General features: G+C 37.7%; 1 protein-coding gene across 1 annotated transcript in view; it reads right to left on the bottom strand.

The window, feature by feature from the left end:
* The window catches only part of RASGRF2 (Ras protein-specific guanine nucleotide-releasing factor 2), a gene marked incomplete at its 5' end in the record, with an annotated part of 82,995 nt that overhangs the window by 32,174 nt on the left and 29,494 nt on the right, over positions 1-21,327 (bottom strand). The window contains 5 exons of the mRNA XM_009877143.1: positions 13,539-13,628; positions 14,917-15,045; positions 18,205-18,593; positions 18,891-19,139; positions 21,114-21,196. Coding sequence (XP_009875445.1) covers positions 13,539-13,628; positions 14,917-15,045; positions 18,205-18,593; positions 18,891-19,139; positions 21,114-21,196 — 940 coding nt within the window. The remainder of the gene's footprint in view (positions 1-13,538; positions 13,629-14,916; positions 15,046-18,204; positions 18,594-18,890; positions 19,140-21,113; positions 21,197-21,327) is intronic.

The raw sequence follows: 21,327 nt of genomic DNA, 5'->3' as shown, positions 1-21,327 counted from the left end.
TTGCAGACAGAATCTTTAAAAGGTGCAGATTTGAAGCGATCCTTCCCATGGTGTCTCTTCCTGGACATTGAACACTTTCGGGCTAACTACACAGGTTACACTTAAATCAGTGGTAAAAGTAGACACGATTTCTTCTAAGTTCATCCTCACCATGGTGTCAGAAGAGGGGAGAGGTGAAGGATGCGATCTAGCAGGATGCCAACCTTTGCAACATTTTAATTAGGATCCTAGATGGAAGAGCGCACATCCAGACCCCATGGTGAAATAACCTGAAACACTCCACGGTGAATACCTGTTTCTTTCCTGAAGGAATCAATCTTTCTGCATCAGAAATATCAGCAGTATTTCTGAACATTAAATACCTTAGCAGGCAGCTGCCTCAGTGAGTGCCACTTTCAAGTAGTGTTTTTTCTGCAGGATGTGTTGAGATTAATACATACTACTTCTGCAAATAGTTTCTCCACATAACGATGCAGAACTTCTACCACAGGCTGTCAAACACAATGGCAACCTGCCAGCATCGCTAGTTTCAGTGAATTACTTTCAATCTAATTTAATCACTCTGTTCATGTACTTCTTTCCAAATTATGTTATGCAAAATTCACTTTCACCTTCAGATGCTTTTATATGCACCATGATAAAAAACTAGCTTCCACTATCAACAAAGACTTTTAATAAGGTGCCAAATAGACATAAATCCCAACACTTGCAGACAAAAACAGATTAAATTATGACAATACGATATACATAGATAGCTCTTCTTACATGAATGTCTAAAGCACTTTTCAATGGTAGATGTCATTATCTATCCCATTCATGAAGCAAAAAACCACAGGCTATCAATGCCTGCAGGTAGAATGTGTTTCACTGTTTCCACCTTTGGAACTGCTGCACTCAGGACCAGATCCAACAATCTCATCACAAGACAGCAGAAGACAGAGAGCAGACCCTTTCCTCAAAACATAAGAATTCCCTATAGCAAAATCCTGACCTGCTTTTTCCTGTTCTACTAAACAAACCTGACTCTGTCAGCAATGTACATTATTCCTTCTCTAAAATCCACTTCACTCAGGACTAATGTTTGTATTATGTTAAATTCTGCACTGTATACATTAAAGAAATTAAATGATGCACCTTTGCTTTTCTATTTCATTTAAGATGTCAAAGACTCTCAATCTAGTTACAGTAACTGTGTTCTCTGCATTTTTTCTGCACTAATCCAGCCCCACACAATTCCTGACCCCAGTAATTAATTTCTCTGAAGTTTTGATGATGCATCTAATTTTAGGGATTCATCTATTAAAAAAAAAAATCAGTTCCATTCACATGATGTAGGAGTAAATTCTTTGAAGTTAAAAGAGTAACTTCATCAGGTTTCTGGTGTCCTTCTTAGCAAAAAATTTCATTTCGGAAAAAGATTTTATCTGTCAGTTTCTTTGAAATACTCTGGAAACAGGCACTGAGGCTGCATTAGCACCTAACATAGGAGAAAACCGCACTCCAGACTTTAAGAAGGTCACAGTAAACCGCACAGAGACCCTGAGAGGTGAAATGGGAACATCCATCATTCAGGGGACAATGACACTAAATCAAAAAAAGTGTCAAGTATAGTTCTCTGTCTTATGAGATTTTTTCTTTTGATAAATACGCATATGAGTTGTTGTTCAGTTTCATGATTCAGCCTGACTCAAAACCTGAAAGCTTAGGCTTGGCAAACACCAGCGTTACTTTCTGATGTGGATAAAGAATAAATACAAACCTCAGGCTTGGAGCAGGGCAGTTTTCATCCACAGATTAAAACTGAAAAAGCCTCTCCAACATACGCAGCACAAAAGAAAAGCCTCCCCAATATATATGCAGTACAAAAAACCTGATTATAAAAAGTTTCCTTGAGATATCTAAAAAGTTTGGATGACTGTTTAAAGATACCCATCTTTATCTGTCATACATTCTCAAGCAAGTAATTGGGTTTCACACATTTCCACAGAAATGTGTCAGAGAGCAGGAAGCCTAATATTCACAAGAAATCTAAACTGCCCATGATTCTGTTATCCTTTTCATTTCTTTAACTATGATGTCAGGTTGCTGTGCACTAGCCAGCTGGAGAATGGCAGAGCTGGAAAAGACCATATTAACTGAGTTGAAAAAAAGGATAAAGAAGATGAGCTCCCACTCAGAGCAGCACGTTCCTCCTTTTTTTTTAGTAATTATCAAATATGCACATTCAGATTTATAATGGAGCAGGTCATACGAACAGTGCGAGCTACCAACTCTATCCATGATCTTTGGGCTACCGCAGTTTAAGAGAGAGGCATATTTAATTGTTAGCTATGCCAGGGTGTGAGTTTGTTTCACAAAGGGTTATAAACTCACATAGCACAGAAAAAGCAACTACTAAAAAGCAGAAGAAATCAATTTCAGGCTTTTAATTTCACTTTTGCTGGTCCTTGAAACATATGAAATAATTTTGTTCTAAGAAATATGCCACTGAAAATCCCTATTGTAACCGCCTACATCAGAAATAATTCCAAGTATGTATTTGATTCTTCTGCCTAAAGCCTCCACCACAAATACAATCTAACTATCAAATCAAGTCAAGGGATTATAGTCTTAGTAAGGTAAATCCCATGGATTCACATGCACCAGCTGATGTACAGTCGTGTAACACAGATAGAGCTATAATGACTGTGTTTAATTTCTGAAAAATAGTTAAGGGAAAGGTTTGTAAACTATTTTTAACTGACTCTTGCTTTAGAAAGGCTTTTTTCTAATCAGAAAAATTTAAAGAACACAACATTGAGATAAAGCAGTTATGTCATGACTACGTTGTAAACTTGAACTAAATCCGTAAGTGTAAAAATATATCAGACCAGCAAACTAACTGTAGTTTAATGGATGGGGAAAAAATGGTAAGTGGCTAAAGAATATGCTTTAAAACAAGACACTGTTTTAACTCTGAGTAATAACATTAACATTGCTCTAAGAATTATAATAATCTTTGAGATTATACCGTTAAGACACAAGTGCCACAAAGAATGGAAATATTCCTTAAACTCAAAGAACTGTTCAAATTTGAAAATATGTCATTTAAAAATCCTTAAAAGCATGGTTACCGCTACAGATACAACTGGCACACACTCTTCAGATTTCTGGTTTTTTAATGGAGTTACTGTCTCAGGAGACCATGTCAGAGTCTCACACTTGGAAGAAAATCTTTAAAAATTGCCAGAGTCTGATTTTTGCCTTCTTTCTTTTCAATACAATTCAGCAGCAATAAAAGATTGTATTTTTCTTCTTTGGCATATTGTGATAAATACAAACGTTCAAGGAAAATAGCATTGGTCACCTCTCCACAGAAGAGAATAAAACCCAATGTGTGTGTATTAGCATTCATTTGTGTTTTACCAAGACAGGTCATGAGTTCTGGAGCATTAAACTACTGCAAAGAGAAGAGAGCCAACAAGGAGTTAATGTCATCAGCAAACAGTAATGCTAAATTTTGGTGTACCTGAACACATTTCAGTACCATATTTGTTCCCACACAAGAAGTGTATGCGTGCACAAGCATGTGCAAAAGCCTAGTCCTATTTTTCTAGTGAAGTCGGGCAAAACCATCCAAATCTTCTGCCTTTATTTATAGGTATATCTCTAGAAAACAACAGATCCTGAATTTCAAAGGATATTGTTGCCAATTGTCTTTACAGTTTGCAGAATGTCATGACAAATGTGTGATATGAAAGTAGAATTTTTCCCTATAACTTAACTATACAAAAGAACTATGGCGAAAAATTGACAAATAAGAAAAGCCTTTTTGAACAACCTACCTTACCAGTTATGTTTGTGACTAGTTTAGTTTAGTACACCTTAGACATTTTTTCTTTACTGCAGTAATGTTTGAAATATCTTCTATGAATAATGACAAGAATGGTAACACTGCAGTTGACACTTGTTTGAATTTGTATGTCAGCCAAGTGCATTTGCCTGTGTTCCTGGTCTGTCTCTTAGTCTTCAGGGACATACAAGCAATTTTTACCTGCTGATATATTTCTACACTTCAAGTGATTTCTAGCTCTCAATTCTTTAATTACACATTGTCTATACTCATAACTTGCTCTAGCAACATGAAGAGTATAGCAATCTTTTCTGCATAATGCTCACAGTCTTTTCAAGAACTATTCGAATTAAGCTTTCAGACCTTTAAAATGTTCAGTGTGTCCTTCCACAGAGGAAAAGATAAAATAAAATCTATGGCAATGTACAGGTAGAAACAGAAAACTGCAAAAAATGCTTTTGGTATTTTTTCCTTTTGTTGGTTTGGGCTTCTCACATATGCTAAAGGAAGTATTTTGCAAAATTATTCAATTTTTTTTAATGACAACAGGTGTAAAGGTTAAATGGAACGGAGGCGATAATTGTAAAAAGCCAAATGTATAATTTTTCAGACCATCTGTGAACGGATACTTGACTGCCATGCATAACAAAAATTGGCAGCATGCATACCAGTCAACAAAAAAACTCTGAACAAAACGTCAATCTAGTAAGCAGCTTCCAGACCATTTATGACTGGGCTACAAATCAAGAAACTCAGTAATAGCATAAGCAAATATTAATTACGCAAGCAACACTTGGGCCCAAAGGGAAAAAAAAGGAAGGAAAAAACCCCCACAAAACCATCCTCCCAAAACTTCTCTCCCTACCCCACACACATCACTGAATGCACCAAATGTGAGGAAGACTACAGGAAATCTAAACAAACCTGTCCTCATTATGAACCTAGACCTTTTCATTAAAATCCTGCTTGCAAGGTCAATATAATATGTCTAGTGTCCCCCATGCAGTGGTCAAAACTTTGCTCCAGCTTCTCTCCCCCTCAGCTTAGGAAAGCAGAGGGAAACTTGAGACAAAACTAACCTTCATTTTAAGTCATTGTTTTAAGTCAAAGTTATTGCTATAAGAAAACTGCAAGGGGAGATTCAACTCAGTTTGAACATGATTGCTTAGCCAGTTATCTAAAATTGCTAAGCAACAGTTTAGTTAAAGGGCTCCTAATCCAGGAACAAAATAGAATTCTATTCAAATGCACTACATAGTAGGTGAATACTCAGAGGAAAGGAATAACATCCAGGGTTCTTGAATTAGAAGGCAGGTTCCAAACAGATTAGTTTTAACCTCTATTTTCATTTCACTACTGACTTCCCAGTAAAATATCCCATGGCAGGAGAAAACATACACAAACATCTCACAAAAGCAGTCTGGTTTTAAAAATGCAGTCTCAAACAGAAAGCAATTTTTCCTCTTGGCTGGGGCACCATCATCAGCCCTTGCTGACTACCCCCACACCACACATCCCACCCCAGAACCTCAGCCAGCCCAGCAGGTTGGTCACAACATCAGTGCTGGCCACCTCTACTTTGGGAATGACATCTGGACAATTCCTGATACAGCCACCAGGAAGGAAAGTTGGCTGGCTGGATGCCACTGGTTATTTGACCCACAATGCTTCTAATGGAGAACAGTGTCAGCTGTAAAGTCAATGAGCACTCTCCACCTGGAGTTTTTAATTGAAATGGGGAGCTCCAAGGAAGTTCAATGTCAAGGTCTCAGTGCTTCTCAAAACTTGCTGAATCTGCATAAATGATTTGGAAATGTCATTACAACATGCTCTCAAAAGAGAACTAGGACTCATTTTCCCAGTCCCTGGATAGACTCATTAATCAAACAAAAGGACAAGTCAAAAGACTTGTCTGCCCTGTGTAAAGGATCAGGGGATGATAACAAATCCTACACAAATTCTTGCAACTGGGCATCTTAAATCCCTGATAGAAAGGGGCGACTGGGGAGGGTCCCAGTGCAAGCAGGACTGATAGGCATGCCTGAAATCCCATATCTCTGACAGGAGGCTTGTTCTCAAATTCAGTCTTGAAATTGCACATGGGAACCCATGACCTGAAGTACAGTTAAGATTTGCTTCCAACTGTGTAGAAACAGTCTCTGTGATACTTTTGACCCAATTGTGCCAGTTTACCCCTGTGAAGAGCAGACCCACTGACATAAGCTGCAGGTTCAAAAGGATGAATTTCTTCACATCTTTATTGCTGATTGGGAAATCACCACCACATTTTTTTTCTTTCATGTCTGGATTCATAAGAGAAAGTTTCCACAAAGGTTTTCCAGTTCAGTGAAAGAGATGTTATAATCCAGAAAATTACTGGAGTGCAAAATTACTGTAACTAGTACTAATACCAATGTTTATGGCATCATACTGAATGCCAACTAGAAAAAGACACATTTTCTGGTTTTGCTTTAGACATAGATGCTTATGTACAAAGCCACAAAAAAAAAATACACCCTTTCAAAGGTTAGTTTGTAACCACTGATGTAATTTGAAGCATTTAGTACACCACAAGACAGAAGTGCATTACCCAGCTATCCACATAACATCCACCTCTTGACATCACCATCAGATATGGCTCGCCTTTCACATAACATTCATCTTAACAAGGAAATCTCTCTCTGCCTGCTCGGTCATAATTGAAAACAGAAAGCAATAATTTCCCTTACAAACATTGGTTAATTCTAATCTTTACCAAATTCCATACTAACTCAGCTGCCTACTCCCAAATTTCTGTCCTAGGAAACATAATGGTGTACTATGTCTGCTCAGAACTGGGGAAATACTCCCTGAACAGCACAGCTGATATCCTTGAATGTGGAACTACACACTCACATTGATCTGTGTGCAAGATGCTAATAACCAATGAAATACTGTCCTTGTTTAAAGCATGATGTGTGTTTCTACATGCTTTTCCATTTCAGAGATCAACGGAATTCCACTGGGAGCATATGCCTTCATTATTTTGCATGGTACACATCCAACTGACATTTTTCGGCTTCGGTGCTGCATGCACCTGGCAGCAGCATGTACAGCCACGGTGCCTCCTCCTCTTGGCACAGTCATACATGTAGCTACAGACGACACACGAACGTGCTCACAGGATCTGATCTGCCTTGTATCAACTGGCACAAGCCATGACATTCCATTATTCCAACTAGTGCTTATGCCAGAGCAAACAAAACAAAAATATTGTCACGCTGGGAGCTGGCAAGTAGTTTGAATGACTCCAGAATGGCACCACTGGTCACAACCTAAAATGATCTAAGCAGCCCCCGCAGAAAACTTTTGTGAAACTTTCCCATGCTAATTTTGGCTCTTTAAAATTAGCAGTCAGCCTTAATCAGTCTGTGACTGTTTTATCAGAAAGGAAAGGCATACACATGTGTAATCTGGATCTCTATGAAACATGATTTACAACTTTTAGCTAATTTTTATCCATCTAATATTGTGACAGTAATCAAGCAGGGATAAAGTGTGTCAGACTGAGAACTCACGGAACTTACCTAGCTCAACTTCAGTGCTCATGCAGCTGTCAAGAGATATGCCATTCCGGAAAACATAGCTGTAATTTACAAAAGACCTTTTATATTTGTTATTCCTGTTACACTGGGGTATGTAATGGCAGACAAACTCCTACAGCACCTCAGAGGAGATGGGAACTTTCTGTAGTTGTTTCAGTGTCTTCTAAAGTTGGCATTTTCACATCAGTCTCTGGCTCTTAGAGAGTTGACACTTTCATGCAAGAATTTCCACACTACTTATCCTCAACTGCATTCATTTGTTCTAAAATCAAGGTTTGCCAGCTTTACATCAGAAATGGTCAGACGAAGTACAGGAAGGGCCTACAATGTTTTATCCCAGGCAGTGATCAATAATACAAGAACTGCCAAGTCAAAAAAACCCAGACATTTATACTGTAAAAGGATTACACACTTCCCTCTGTACGTTTTCCACCACTAAGGCATAACATGCATATAATTAATGCACTAATGCATAACAATTATCAGTGGAAAGAAGCATATAACAAATTTTTTATACAAAGTTTAAGAAAAGTACTTGATCTCTCCACAGACAGAGACGTGACCGCAGAGCCACTGATTCAGAAATCACAGGGTATATTAGATGCTTTATGAACAGTGGGAGCTACTTGGAGGCAGCACATGGACATGGTATCAGGAGGTACTTTTCAATGCCCAGGCATATTGAATTGCTTTGAATTGCTTGCATTTGGCAGCTGCAGCTAGAGGATTAAAAGAGCAGGTTTTGCGCTTTCTTTGCTGAGAATCTGCTGCAGCTACAAAGGACTGTCTGATCACTTCTGCAGACAGATTTTAAGAGCTATGAAAAAACAGATGATACCAGGAAATGGTCTGGTAAACAGGCTGATCATGTTTTCTAGCCTAAAACCAAGGGAAATTTAGTTTAAGATTGCTTCTCTGAACAACCCAGAATGGATCCCTGAAAGGAGAAGAAGCTGGTCATGCTTTCTCTACATAAGAAAGGATTCACAGCTGATTATTTGAGAGATCTTTTGAAATGTTCTTTGGTATGGTACAAGCTGCAAAATGCAGAAGCTTTAGGAAATTCTCTCTCCTGAACAATACTTAGGTAAATAACTCAAGTCAAAGGTAATTTAGCACCAGAGAGATGTGCAGGCAATTAACTGAAAGGGATAGTATATAAGTGATTCATTTTTGTGCAGACACTTCAAAGCTTCAAGCTGTTACTTTAATTGCTCCTTTAAAGCACTAAAATCAGAGAGAATAAAACCATCTTCCCTCCTTCCTAGAATGGGGCACATTTTCTTGCGTGCAAACCATATTTGTCAGAGATACTGCTCCAAAGAATTTTTTTTCCCCTACTTCTTTCTCACTGTCTCCTCTGCCTTTCACATGTCTTTTAAAAACCAAATGCTTATACTAAAGAAGCCAGGCCCTCCTGCCAACCACGGGCTTCCAACCCACTCCCATCCTCTCCCATAATATGTCACCCTGTTCTTGTGAAAAATGGTACATTCTCTGCAGCGTGGATCGGCATGCTGGAGGAGGAGGAAGGCAGTTCTGAAGCATGCAGCATGCTGGAAACACCAACGTACGCAGCTCCAAATTGGATGATGCAGCTGTTGAAATAAAGCTGCTATGTTCATCGGGGAACAACCCGTTCGTTTGGGTTTAAGTATTTGCTTCTTGTCTAACATGTATTTTCCACATTGGGAGACTTTTCGTCTCTAGCTTGACTTGAGGAAGAAATAAGCTTCTCAAAGTTCTTTCAGTCTATCTGCTACAAGTATAAAAATTTATAAAAAGTATGTAAGATCAGTTTAGATCTTGAATTTGTTTTTGTCAAAACAGTCTCCTTGAAGCCCGTGTTCAGTAAAACTGTTTCTAAATAAAATGATCAATTTAACATTATAAATTCTTCTTCGAGTTGTGCTAGACATTCTTAGCAGAGAAGAAATTTGCACATTTGCTAAGCCTATTTAAGTACTTTTTACTTTATTCATTATTCATAGAAACAACACAGGATTATTTTGCTAATTCAGGTTCACGCATATAACCACTCAGAGACTTTAAGCAAAGGTTGAATCTCTGCTAATCACACAGAACACCTTCATAGTTTATAAGTATTAACAAGGATGATGATTTGCATGCAGAGCAAGCAGTTTCAGTAAAGGAACACCAAAAGATGATTTTTCTTTAAAAACCAGTGCATGATAGCTTACTGATCCTGACATAGTGCTCCAAATTTACGGAAACAGACATAAGTTAAAAAGTTAAGGAGAAAAAAAGGCAGTAACATATTTGAAAGAATTGCACAAAGATAAACCAGGGAAATATGCAAGTTCTGCAAGCAACAAATGAAAGAAGTACTTTTCCACATGAATTGTTTTTGTATAGTGCTAGGGTTTATGTGGGTGCTGTATAGATTATACTGTTGTTACTTAACTCCTGTAACATCTGTACAATTTTTGCAGCAAAACTACAAATGATGGGTGAATATTTTGGCAGGAGGTTCCTCTCCCACATTACCAGTCTCACTCCTTTTTTTGACACTGGCTGTGTGACAGACTCTCAGAAAAGAGAAGGAAATGACTCCTGAAGAGGCGAGGCTCACTGCAGCTCCTGGAGTTCCACTTAAGGACTACCTCATTCCCATCACAAAGCTAAAGGAAGAGATCAGCAGCACATTCATTAGGATGAGACTGTAGCATTAACATTTTTTTAGGAACTTTTCCATAATGTAAGACAGATATGGGAGCAGAGCTGCTAGGTAACTTCTGTGTTGCTTTTGGAAGCTGCCACTGATTTAAGCAGAAACCAGGAACCACTTTTCTGCAGGTGTATAAACAGGGGAAGAAAGAAACAGCTCAAGTAACCGAGGCTTCTGAGCAGGTTTATGTTTGTGATTGCTCAGGGCTTATTTACCACTCTGAGAAGAACAGAAGTGCTAGGAGAAATGACAGAGCCATGAGAAGGGAGATGGTAATTCAGAGTAAGTAACGTGACATGTGTCCCTACATCATCAATTTCAGTTTATATTAGTTTACATTCAGCCACGAAAACTGGGTATCTTTCACTGTTCTGGAGACGGGTGCTTGTGCAACTTTGAGTTCTCTTCCATGCTGAAGAACAAGCTTTATTGCCATGAAAGAAAGCTGCAGAAGACTGAAGAATAAAATTTGACCTTTGCATATCTGTATTAGAATGTGCTAGTATTATCCTATTTTTATAAACCGGGAAAAGAATGAAGGTGTGCAGCAACATATTAATGATGACTGAGCACTACAACTGCAGCAAGCCACAAGCCATTCATCCAACCCTCACCTCCGAAAGAAAAAGGACATCTAAAAGACACACCATGCTCTGTTTATCCCTACTCTGTATGTTAATCATTCATGCAGGCACCAAGCTGTGTGCCTGAGGCACCTTACTTTACTTCCTGTACTTTCACTTTGAATTTCTCTTTATCATGCTGTTGCAATAAACAAGTAATATGCAAATTTACTGGAAGAAAATAGATGAAAACATGTTTAAGATATGTAAAGATTAATATTTTACTAGGCAAATAGACTAAACAATAGGACAAGTGGTACAGCTTGGGATCATAAAGCAGCTACCTGTAAAGTAACTGAAATTAATGGCAACAAAATCCGTAAATTAAAAAAAAACTGCTAAAGAGAAAACTGCTTCAGAGAAAGGTTCCATATACTTCAGGGAGCTCTGCATGCTGCAGAGCAAAGCCGTGGTGCCCTTCTATTCAGCAGCTAACTAGTGCAGCATATGGTGTGGTGGGACAACCCAAGCATGAGCGGTTCTTAGGGCCCTGCTAGACCTACACGTGTACTTCACATGCACGTAGATAACAAACCCAACAGATGAGGGTGCCCTGAAAAACATTATCAAAGTCCCTGAAGCACAGTCCTGATCCCCACACAGTGGGCACGGAGCATACTCAGCACACTGACAACAGGCACTGCACTCGGGCTGCGTCCAAAGGGGGAAGTGCCCCAATACCTAAAGCAGATGAAAGTACTCAGCTTCGGTTTCCCATCAAGCCACTTGCAGCCATGCAGCCTGGAGACAGGACCAGCATGGACAGTGTTCCCTTAGGTGCTTATCTAAAGATACAGAACGTTATTGTATTTCCTGGCAGATCTGCTCAGAGCTTTGCATACTTACCAGTATACAAACTTAGAGTTGGATGGTGATAGCAATTAAAAATGTTACAGCCAGCACTCTACACAGAACATGCTTAAATATTCTTCGTGTCTGGTTCTGGTAGAGCATGTGACTACAAGGCTTTCTGGCAAGTCTGTTAACCCCTTTCCCTCAGCACATCCCTGAGCAGTCAGAACTGGAAGATGGAAAGTTGAGAGGAACTAGGAGATCAAACCCTGAGAAAACCAAAAAAAACCAAAAACCAGAAGCCAGAAGGTTTCAAGGAAGAGTAAGAACAGAAGACACAGCGATGACCCTTACCTCCTAATACTTCCCCACCACATCCAAATTATTTCAGCACCTGAACCTATTCTAGCTTCCTGGTTTAGTAACTACTAATGACTCCCACATGCAGGCAGCTGTTCACTGTCTGAACCTGTGAAAGTCTCTTCCCCTAACACTGTCCCTCAGCAGAATCTCACAGGCCTTCTACTCATTGAATTGGTCCTAGTAGGGAAAACCAGTATTTTTTGTTCTCACTGTACTTTTTGAACAATTCATAAACATACTGAAATTAATTCATAAAGCAAAATGCATTGCTGATTCCTTGGCAGTGTCTGATTTCAAAGGCAGAGGATATGAATAATTTCAAAAATATTTTATTAAATACGTGTTTGTGACAGGTTCATAAAGTTTCTAAAACTGAACATTATTCTCTTTTGATCGTCCAAAAATCAGAGGAAGTACACCAGAGTAACAGAAGGACTGATTCATGTTTATCCAGAGATCATTTTCTCAGGATGCCTACCCACACTCATCAAATGAGTGACCACAACTTTAGACACAGAATACAAAATCCACTGAAATCAATGGTGACGATTTACTGACTTGCATAGAATTTCATGAATGATTTGAACTATGCTTTGTCACATATAATTAAAATGAGCTGTGTGATTGAGTGTGTCAACACAAAGTGATTTTCTGGACTTGAAAAAAGTTGCTTTTATTTGTAACATGTCCTAACAGGACTCACTTAGCAGAAGACATTAATATGTCAAAAGGTAGACAGCAAGACAGCAAGCAAATTCAAAACTTCAATCAAGTATTTTAAGTTGCTCTAAATAACTCCAGACAATAGACAACATAGCTCCTTCCAAAGGAATATACAGTACACCCTTGCCATACTTTAGTTAAGTGCAACTGCTGTTATGTATAACAAACCTGGACATAAAAAAGTTCATCTTCAATATAAGGTCTTGAATTGTAAGTCGATTAAAAAAAAAACACCAAAAAACAAATAAGACATCTATAAAAACAACAAAAGATTTAAGTCACCAGAGAAAGCTATCACTGATTTATGGAATGATAGTTCAAAATCTCCCTGAATAGTTTCGCAACCTCCTTAGCATCCTAAAAAGAAAGGCAGAAAGGTGACACAAATTTCTTGAGAGTATGCAGTCCTCGTTTGTCAGGTTTCATGTTTTGTTTTCTAAAAGATATTTCTGAATTCTTTCTCATCCTTTTCTTCTTTCAAGTAGACTTCGTGATAGTTCCTTGTAAGTCCCCAGGACAGGGTGGTACATAAACAGCCTAAGAGATCATTTTGGTCTTCAATGACACAAATTGCTGCATCAGCCAAATTTTCCAGGCTGCCACAGCAGGAAATGCAACTCTGGATGTACCTGAAGAGCCTGTCTTAAGCTGTTCTAATTCTTACGTGTCAGTTTCACTTCCAATTAAATGAGTTACATTACAAATATTTTCATAATGGCCACATAACTGGAAGCCAAGGCTCCAGCTATCTGTGAATGCTGTTCTACAGTGTCCACATGAAGGGCAGGATTCCAGGCTGAAAACACCAGCAGATCAAAGTAACAAATCAAAGACCATTTAGGATGCTGATAAGTATGTTCTTAAGAAACATTTACCTTTCAAGACATAGCTACCTTACTTTACCTCTCTTTCGTACAGCACATTTCTCTCACCTGGTGGACTCCCATGCCCAGCTGCAGCTGTAGCAATAGCAAAAGCGGAAGCAGGAGAAACCGAACAGTGGCTGTTGTCAGCAGTTTGTACTGTAAGGAGAACATATAGAGAAAAGTTAACAACTTCTACATACTTCTAATATATTTCAAGTTAAGCACAAATAATACTAAAAGTCTTCACTGATGTTTATAGTTTGTGAAAATTTTAAGTTTTCATTGTCAGAGGACTTTATATTAAAGGGAAATAAAAATATCATAATCATATTTGTGATTCAAGTTTTATTTCCACGTTAGTACAACTAATGTTGCTACGCAAAAAAATGTCTACGACACGGCCAAGGTGAGGAACAAGCAGTAATCAAACAGAAAAAGAAAATGACAAGAACAATAACCTAAAAAAAAAACCTAAAAAAAAAATGTTAGAGAGCTAAGCATATTAACCAGTATCTGATAACTAGATTCATATACTTTCTCAGGTGACTGAGAAACAGTTTTGCACAGTTTTGCACAACTTATTAGACTTTCTCTACAGGGAGTTCTGTGAACATTGCTTCTGACCAGTGCTCGGGTAATGTGGCATTGATCCTCACAATTTCCAAATCTCACATCTCGCCAGCTCACCATAAATGTGCCCAACAGCAGAAGATTACCATTGACTTGAAATTGAAGTGTCTCGGGAACTTATTAACAGCTGAGAAGATTCTGCTCTGGTTTTGTTGGTTTAATCCCAAGCATGAAACAACTGCATAGAAATCTAGCTGGCATGAGATGGCAGCGTTTTAAGCATTAACGGACGTAGCTCACAGCTCTGTTAATGATTTCAAGGAGCCATGTGAGAGCTATTTGAGGAGTTCGAGCTCTCACTTTTTCCCCTTCAGTTGAGCAGTTTATTCAAATTTTGGAATGAAAAATGTGACACCATCTGTAAATGTTCAGTGTCGTACAAAGAAACAGACACATTCACTCTCCATTGACAATAATGGGTGTTGTTTATTTCATGATTATGTGCCCAAAATATGTCCCCTTAGTAAAAAGTGAAAAAAATCTGTCAAGATCTTGAAAGTTTTGTGAGAATAGGACTGATTCAGTATTAGTTTTAACTTGGGCACATTCTGCTCTAGCTACTTAAGAACATTTCATCATACTGATGTCCCAATATGCTTCTAATTTTCTTGTTATTACTATACAAATTAATTGGCATAATTCACATTCTAATGTGAATATATACACCTGAGAAATACATACACCTGAGAAATAAATAAAATACAAGTAAACCACATCACTCAAAAACTATTGTTTTCTAATACACTGCAAAGATTACAGCTACAGTGTTTACACTTTTTAAAGTGACTGATGGAGGCAAACATTGTGTTGTTACCTCCTGGCTGACGGTAGCGAAGATGACGTGGTGTTGAAGGGGATCTGCATGGGGAAAGCTCTGTGGTATCCACTGCCGAGGCGCTTTCAGGAATTGTCCGGTCCACTGACACAGATTCTAGAACTGCTGCTTTAAAAGAGAATAAATGTTAATACTAGGATGATCATTCATAATTACCAGTCTTTAATGTATACTCTATTCTCTTCTACACTGTTAATATGTTTATAAAGTATAAATGTTCTTTGAAAATATCAAGAGGCCATAAGGAACTACAGTATGGGTCTTTAAGAGATGCTTTTTTAAAGCACAGAGAGAAGTCAGATTAGAGTTTTTTTAGATATGAAGTGCCTATGCAGAGATTATAGAGTTCGTGAGTGATTCAGGACTCCCAGTTTACGAACACCAAAATACAGAGAGTCTGCAAGTGATCAACTTTGAATTATCTGAACTGTATAGCATTGATGAAAAAGAGTACATCAAAGGGGACTTCACTGGAAGGTAGTGTTTAAAAAATGGTCATTATATAATAGAGCATTTAATATTAGTGTTTCAATACCAACCTAATACCACCAAACACATCTAATACAAAGGTGTTTATGTTTAATCTTTGCTTAATAGTTGTTTTAAGCAGTACTGCTTCTGGAACTTGCTATGAAACTTTTGCATTAGGAAGACTCAGCAATAATTACCCTCTGAATGGAGTTAAAGGACTGGGAAAATTTCTTACCCATGAGACATCCACACAAAAGCTCATAAATAAAGGACTCGGTGAACCCAGCAAGTTGTCAGTTTTAAAATAGCTTGGTTAAGACAGCACTTTAAGTGCAGTGAAATGCATATATAATAAGGATATTTGAATTCATAGATTTTATATGAGCTAGGGAATACAGTCCTTGTTGGGTAACTATGTGTAATCAAAAACTGCCCCAAAAAATGGCCAAACAGCACTGTAGAGCAGATTACTACATAGAGGAGTTCTTCTGTCAGAAGAATAAAAAAGAAATGATAGAAATACTACTTCTGAGATGAGGAAAACAAGCTGATAAAATATATCCTGCATTTGATATGAATGACAAGTGTGCTTGCAGCACAAGCATTGTATATAGAAAAAATTATATAAGCAAAAACTTCAGAAAATATAAACTTCGAAAACAAACAGCTTTGGACGTGGGTGAAGAAGGCAGAAACTCCAGGATGTAAATGGACAACATTGAAGGACAACAATCACCATAATAATATGTCCTGAGGAACAGAATTTGTACGGTTATATTGCATTTAGAGTAAGATTCTTGGAAATCTGGCAGTACCAGAGCAACAGTATTAACCATGACAGCGTGGTGGCTCCTGATTAAGTAGAACTGGTGTCCTTACCCAGAAAATTTCAGAAACAAACACACATTACTTTTGATAGGAAAGATGCAAATTAGCACTCTGTAGTTCTCCTACTGCCCACTGCTATTCTCTTTTTGAGATTTCTTTCTAAACTTACTCTTCTTCCTCAGCATGCCATATGCAGCTGGTGATGGAAGGACTTTCCCCCACAGAACAGAGCTGTCTAGCTGCAAATTCCTCCAAACAGAGTGCAAACTGTTCAGCAGCAGATCCCCAAAGGGCCTGGAGACATTGCACAGACAGCAATTTAGCGTTTATATGAGGTTCTTGCCATTTCCAGATGTCCCTCACGCTGCTCACGTGACACTTCCAGCTTTGATAAACCGGAATTCAAAATGTGAATATCTCTACAACAATGCCAAGAGCTAACACTAGGCCAGAACAACTTATTCTTTACTAGTGTGCTTTACAGTGCAGAGCAAAAAACATTAGACATTAGACTGCAGTTACCTATGTACAATTATTTTTAATGCATGGCCTATATTTTGGGACATACTGTGCTACCATATTGATTTGAATGTGGTTACGCTAGTGCATAAAAAGAGTTTGTCCAATTCTACATAGTAAATACTATATTTTATATATATTGTCTGTTATGCTATTCATTTAAAGTCATCCAGCATACAGAAATATAATGATTAAGCGTAACAGCCAACCAACATCTTATGAAAGCAAAAAGCAGTGGGCAAGCATAGGTTCCTATAATGATAAGGTGGCTAACTTAACTGATAAAAAGATTTTTTTAAAAATTTTGTTAAATTGTGTAAAAACAATCCCTCTGCATAATAAAACATCAGATTTCTTACCAGGGCACTTTTTCAATTCATCAGCAAGGAGTAGCCATAATGCTTCAATTGCATTTTTCTTAGTTTATGTCTGGTAACCTTTTTTTTCTTTTCTCTTAGGTTATATCACTTTTCATTGTTGCAGTACTTGCAAATAAAACTGAGCTACATTTTGCTCAGATTTCCAGTTCAAATTCCTCGGACTGTAAGTCAATCCATGTAAGACCTTTTCTAAATGTTAATTTTAGGAATAAAATACCATATTTTTTTTATCCCTCATCTTCTGTTTAATGTAACAACAATACAAAAAATTACTTTACACTTCTAATTCAGAAGACCATCCCTTTATCCCCAAAGAGCAATGAGAAATAAGTACACACTCATGCATCCCATGAGATTAGAGCTACTTTCTTGCTTTGCCATCTGTAAACATAATGGTGTCATCCTAGAGTTTTATATTAACTAACTTTAGCTCTCTGGAAGTAGTACCTATTCCAAGGTGCCTTACACAATCCATAGAGGAAAACAGGCATTTGCACAGGAGCAATTAATCTATTTCAGACATCTGCCTTCTGGATGGATAACAACCAGGTGCGATGAATCTCACCAATGTACCAAGCGCATCACATAAATTACTTGCTTGGATTAGTGATGAAAGCTTTCTGGAAAGCTAACACTAGTATGTGAACACGTTAAAGCTTTTGGGTCTTTACAACCCTCTTTTTTTAACTTAGTATTTTACTTCCTGTAGTAATGGTACAACAACAAACACCTTTCACCTCAGGAAACACAACCGGCATCAAATATTTCCTTCTGCCTTTCTCCTTAGCACTTTGCTGAAGTGAAGACAGACAAGGCAGTAGTGCCATACTGCTCTTTCTACAAAGAAGCAATAAAGTGGCAGAAACGGACAACGCATTGCAGCTGCTAGTACAGAAGAAAAAGGGAGCAGAGCAATAGGTTTCACGACACAGCTTATGGTCACCAGAAGAGAGAAGAAAAAAGACATGAGAGACAACTTCTCAGCTTTAATCTGATAACAGTCAAGCCTGCTTTAGAGACTGAGCTGTTTTCCAAAAGGAACGTTCAGTATTTCGTGGGTATATAATACCTCTTCGAATACTTCTCCTCAGCTTATTACAGAGGTCAACACGGGGGTTCTCCAAGCTGTCCTCGATGGAGCCAGGACTTTGCTCAGGAGAGGAGGGCCCTTTGCTAAGGTCCAGAGGTACTTTGCTACCCGTTGGTGGTGGGGAGGTGGCTGGGCTGTAGGTCGAGGTAGGACTGCTCGCCACAGATGAAGCAGAGAGGTCAAGGGCACCGATCCTTGAATTCAGTGGTGAGGTCAATGACAGTTTTCGGGTTCTGACAGGTGAGGAAGTTCTGGAGAGTGACAATGGAGGAGGAGAAGAAAACTTGCGACAGAGGTGTGGTGACTTCCCATCAGCCAGGTACTCTCCTCTGTTGTTTTGACTGGTAGCAAAGAATAACTCCAAAGACCTGAGAGTAAGAAACAAGAAAGGCAACAGATCATAATAAACCCAGAGCAGATTTAAGTGAAAACACGTACAAACAAATCTTGTGCAAATCTGCATGGCACTGCAAAATCTGTATTACTCTTATGGGCAGCAAGCTGACAGACTTACCTAAAAAGTTACATCCTATTCACAAAAGAAGAACTTTCTTCTTAGATTACTTATATAATAGAAGATCATGGGGGAAAAAACCTAACGACAAATGACACCATTGTAATTCCATAAGAAATCTATGGTAGAATGGAAAACCCCCAGAGCTCACCTGACAGGAATGGAAGTGAAGGGCCGTCTGTATATGTCTGAGAGCTTTTCCAGTACAACAGCTGCAGTAGTAAATATGCGGTAAGTATGTAGGAAAGTATTCAGGAAATCGATACTTAGAAATCTCAAGTCTGTTAGCCGCTCCAAAAGGCGCTCGACGCTTGCATAACGGATTTGGGGTACTTTGCAGGAATTCAGTGTTTTGCTGAAGCAGATATCAATGTCATCTCTATGAAGACGAGCATCTGATCTACACAAAAATTAAATTTAGAACATTTTACCAAAGAGGAACAGTGATTATGGTACAGTAGTGCATTTTGTATTTCATCAACACAAGAAAACTCTTTATCTGTGGTGGTACCTGATTCCATTCAGTTATGTTTTATGCCATAACTAAGGGAATTTAAATTTTATTATTGACATTTACATGTCAAAGTCTAAGAAGCCATTAATGAGGCTTAGATTTCTGAAATGGAACGGGAGGCAGAACTGTCCCTTCTTTTCTCTTTCAGGCTGTTGTGCCCTGCAGGTCAATATTACAAGAAGCTCACTGTAGAATAATAGTGGGGCTGATTTCAATCTTAAGGCTCACCTGCAAGGTAACACCTGCCCTCTGTAATTCAGCTCGGAATTATATTTTGATTTTCTTAAAGGAAAAGGGAACATCATGAAACATCTCAAATTTCAAAGCAGAAACCATAGAGAGGCGTTGGTTTGGTTAAAAAAAAAAAAATTGGACTAATTTTTGCTTGGACATCAGATAGAAAATAATTTACATAACCCTACTCACGACAGGGGTTTTTTTTCCCAAATTCAATTTTGCTTAATTTTATCAAGTTGAAAACTTAGTCTGTAAAAAACCAGAATGGATAGTAAGTAAAGCATCTTTAAATATGGCCTGATCTTTTAATTAAAAATTATTGGATTTTCTAAGAATACAGAACCCACACAATTCTACACTGCATTACATAAAATAAACAATAAAAAAAAAAGTTTCTTAAGTTAGGTCCTCAGAGAGGTGGCAATCTTTTTTTTTTTTTACTTCATCCAAAGATACCCATCTGTAAAAGCCAATGTGTCCTAAAAATGAGATGAGTACAATTTCAGAAAGAGAACACCAAATCTGAGTCTATTGTGAAGATCCTGTATGTATTCTGGAGTCAAGATTTCCTTCTTATGACATTGAGATTAAGATCTTGCTGTACCCTAAAATCTGAAAGCAGATGAATGCATTTTTAATATTCAGTAGGTAACAGAAGTGTTTACACACTGGAGAGTTCCTGGAATAATACTGAATACAATAAAATATTTTCTTTCTATGGGTCAAAGGTATGTTTCCTAACAATGTATTCACAGATGTTACCTCTTTTTCATTTGTAAACATACACAAAGAGAAAAGAAGCAACAACTACATAAGAGGCATTTGAAAAACCTTCATGTGCAGAGTACATCCAAGAGAGAAATGCCCTATTGACAGATGACAATAAGTAAGAATTACTTATATTTCTATCCCTATGTTCTGCTCCTTAACATTTATACTGGATAATAGTAGGAAAAATTCATGTCAATACAGATCTGTAGAGGATACAAGAGGTTAAAATTGTGTTAGAACTTGAGAATCATGTACTGAAAATTGCTGTCTACAAATAAAAATTGTTTATTACAATATATTACTGAAAGAAACCAAGGGTGAAGGAAGCAGTTTTATGAATAATGATGTTACCTTGATGTGATCAGGTAAAAGTATGAGAGAAGTTAATTACTTAACAGAAATAAGAGAAACAGAGAGAATAAAATTTTGGCTAATATATCAAAATACTTTGGAAAATTATAATTGTCCACAGCCACCTACATTTTGGAGATCTATTAAAATATAGTCAAGAAAACTATGAGTGGTATGACAGACAGAAGCTATCAGAGAAAAAATTATTCATCTGAGGCATAACTGAAGGCAGCTTCACAAATAATAGAAAACTCTGAGCTGTGATCCTATGCAGTCCGATACTGCAAATTGAGAGTTTACCATCTGGAGTCATCCCTACCACTTCAGGAAAGAGATTGGGAAAGAAACATTATGGGATGTAGAATTAATTCAATTGAATAAAAATGGGGGAAATGTAAATTAAAATACTTTATTTTCCAAATACACATTTCCTTTTGTTAAAACTTTTATTAAAAAACCTCAACAAGCCGTTTCATACACTAAAAAAAATGCTGCACTTACTTGATCATATGCGGCACTGTGACTTTAGAGTTTTCTTCGAACACTATGGTCATTAAACCATTGCACCTTATATTATCAATGCACTGTGAAAATAAACATTGAAAACCATTAAAGTCAAAACACAAGGTAAGGAGACTTACTTCACACTTTTCATATTGCTCTAAGCTTAAAGTGTAGGTTTTGCAGGATATGGATTGATTGGTACAAAATATTC

The sequence above is a fragment of the Apaloderma vittatum genome, unplaced genomic scaffold, assembly GCF_000703405.1.
Source record: "Apaloderma vittatum isolate BGI_N311 unplaced genomic scaffold, ASM70340v1 scaffold7809, whole genome shotgun sequence".
NCBI classification, from domain to species: domain Eukaryota; kingdom Metazoa; phylum Chordata; class Aves; order Trogoniformes; family Trogonidae; genus Apaloderma; species Apaloderma vittatum.
Note: the sequence above shows the minus strand (reverse complement) of the source record. Positions and strands in the feature narration are given on the sequence as shown.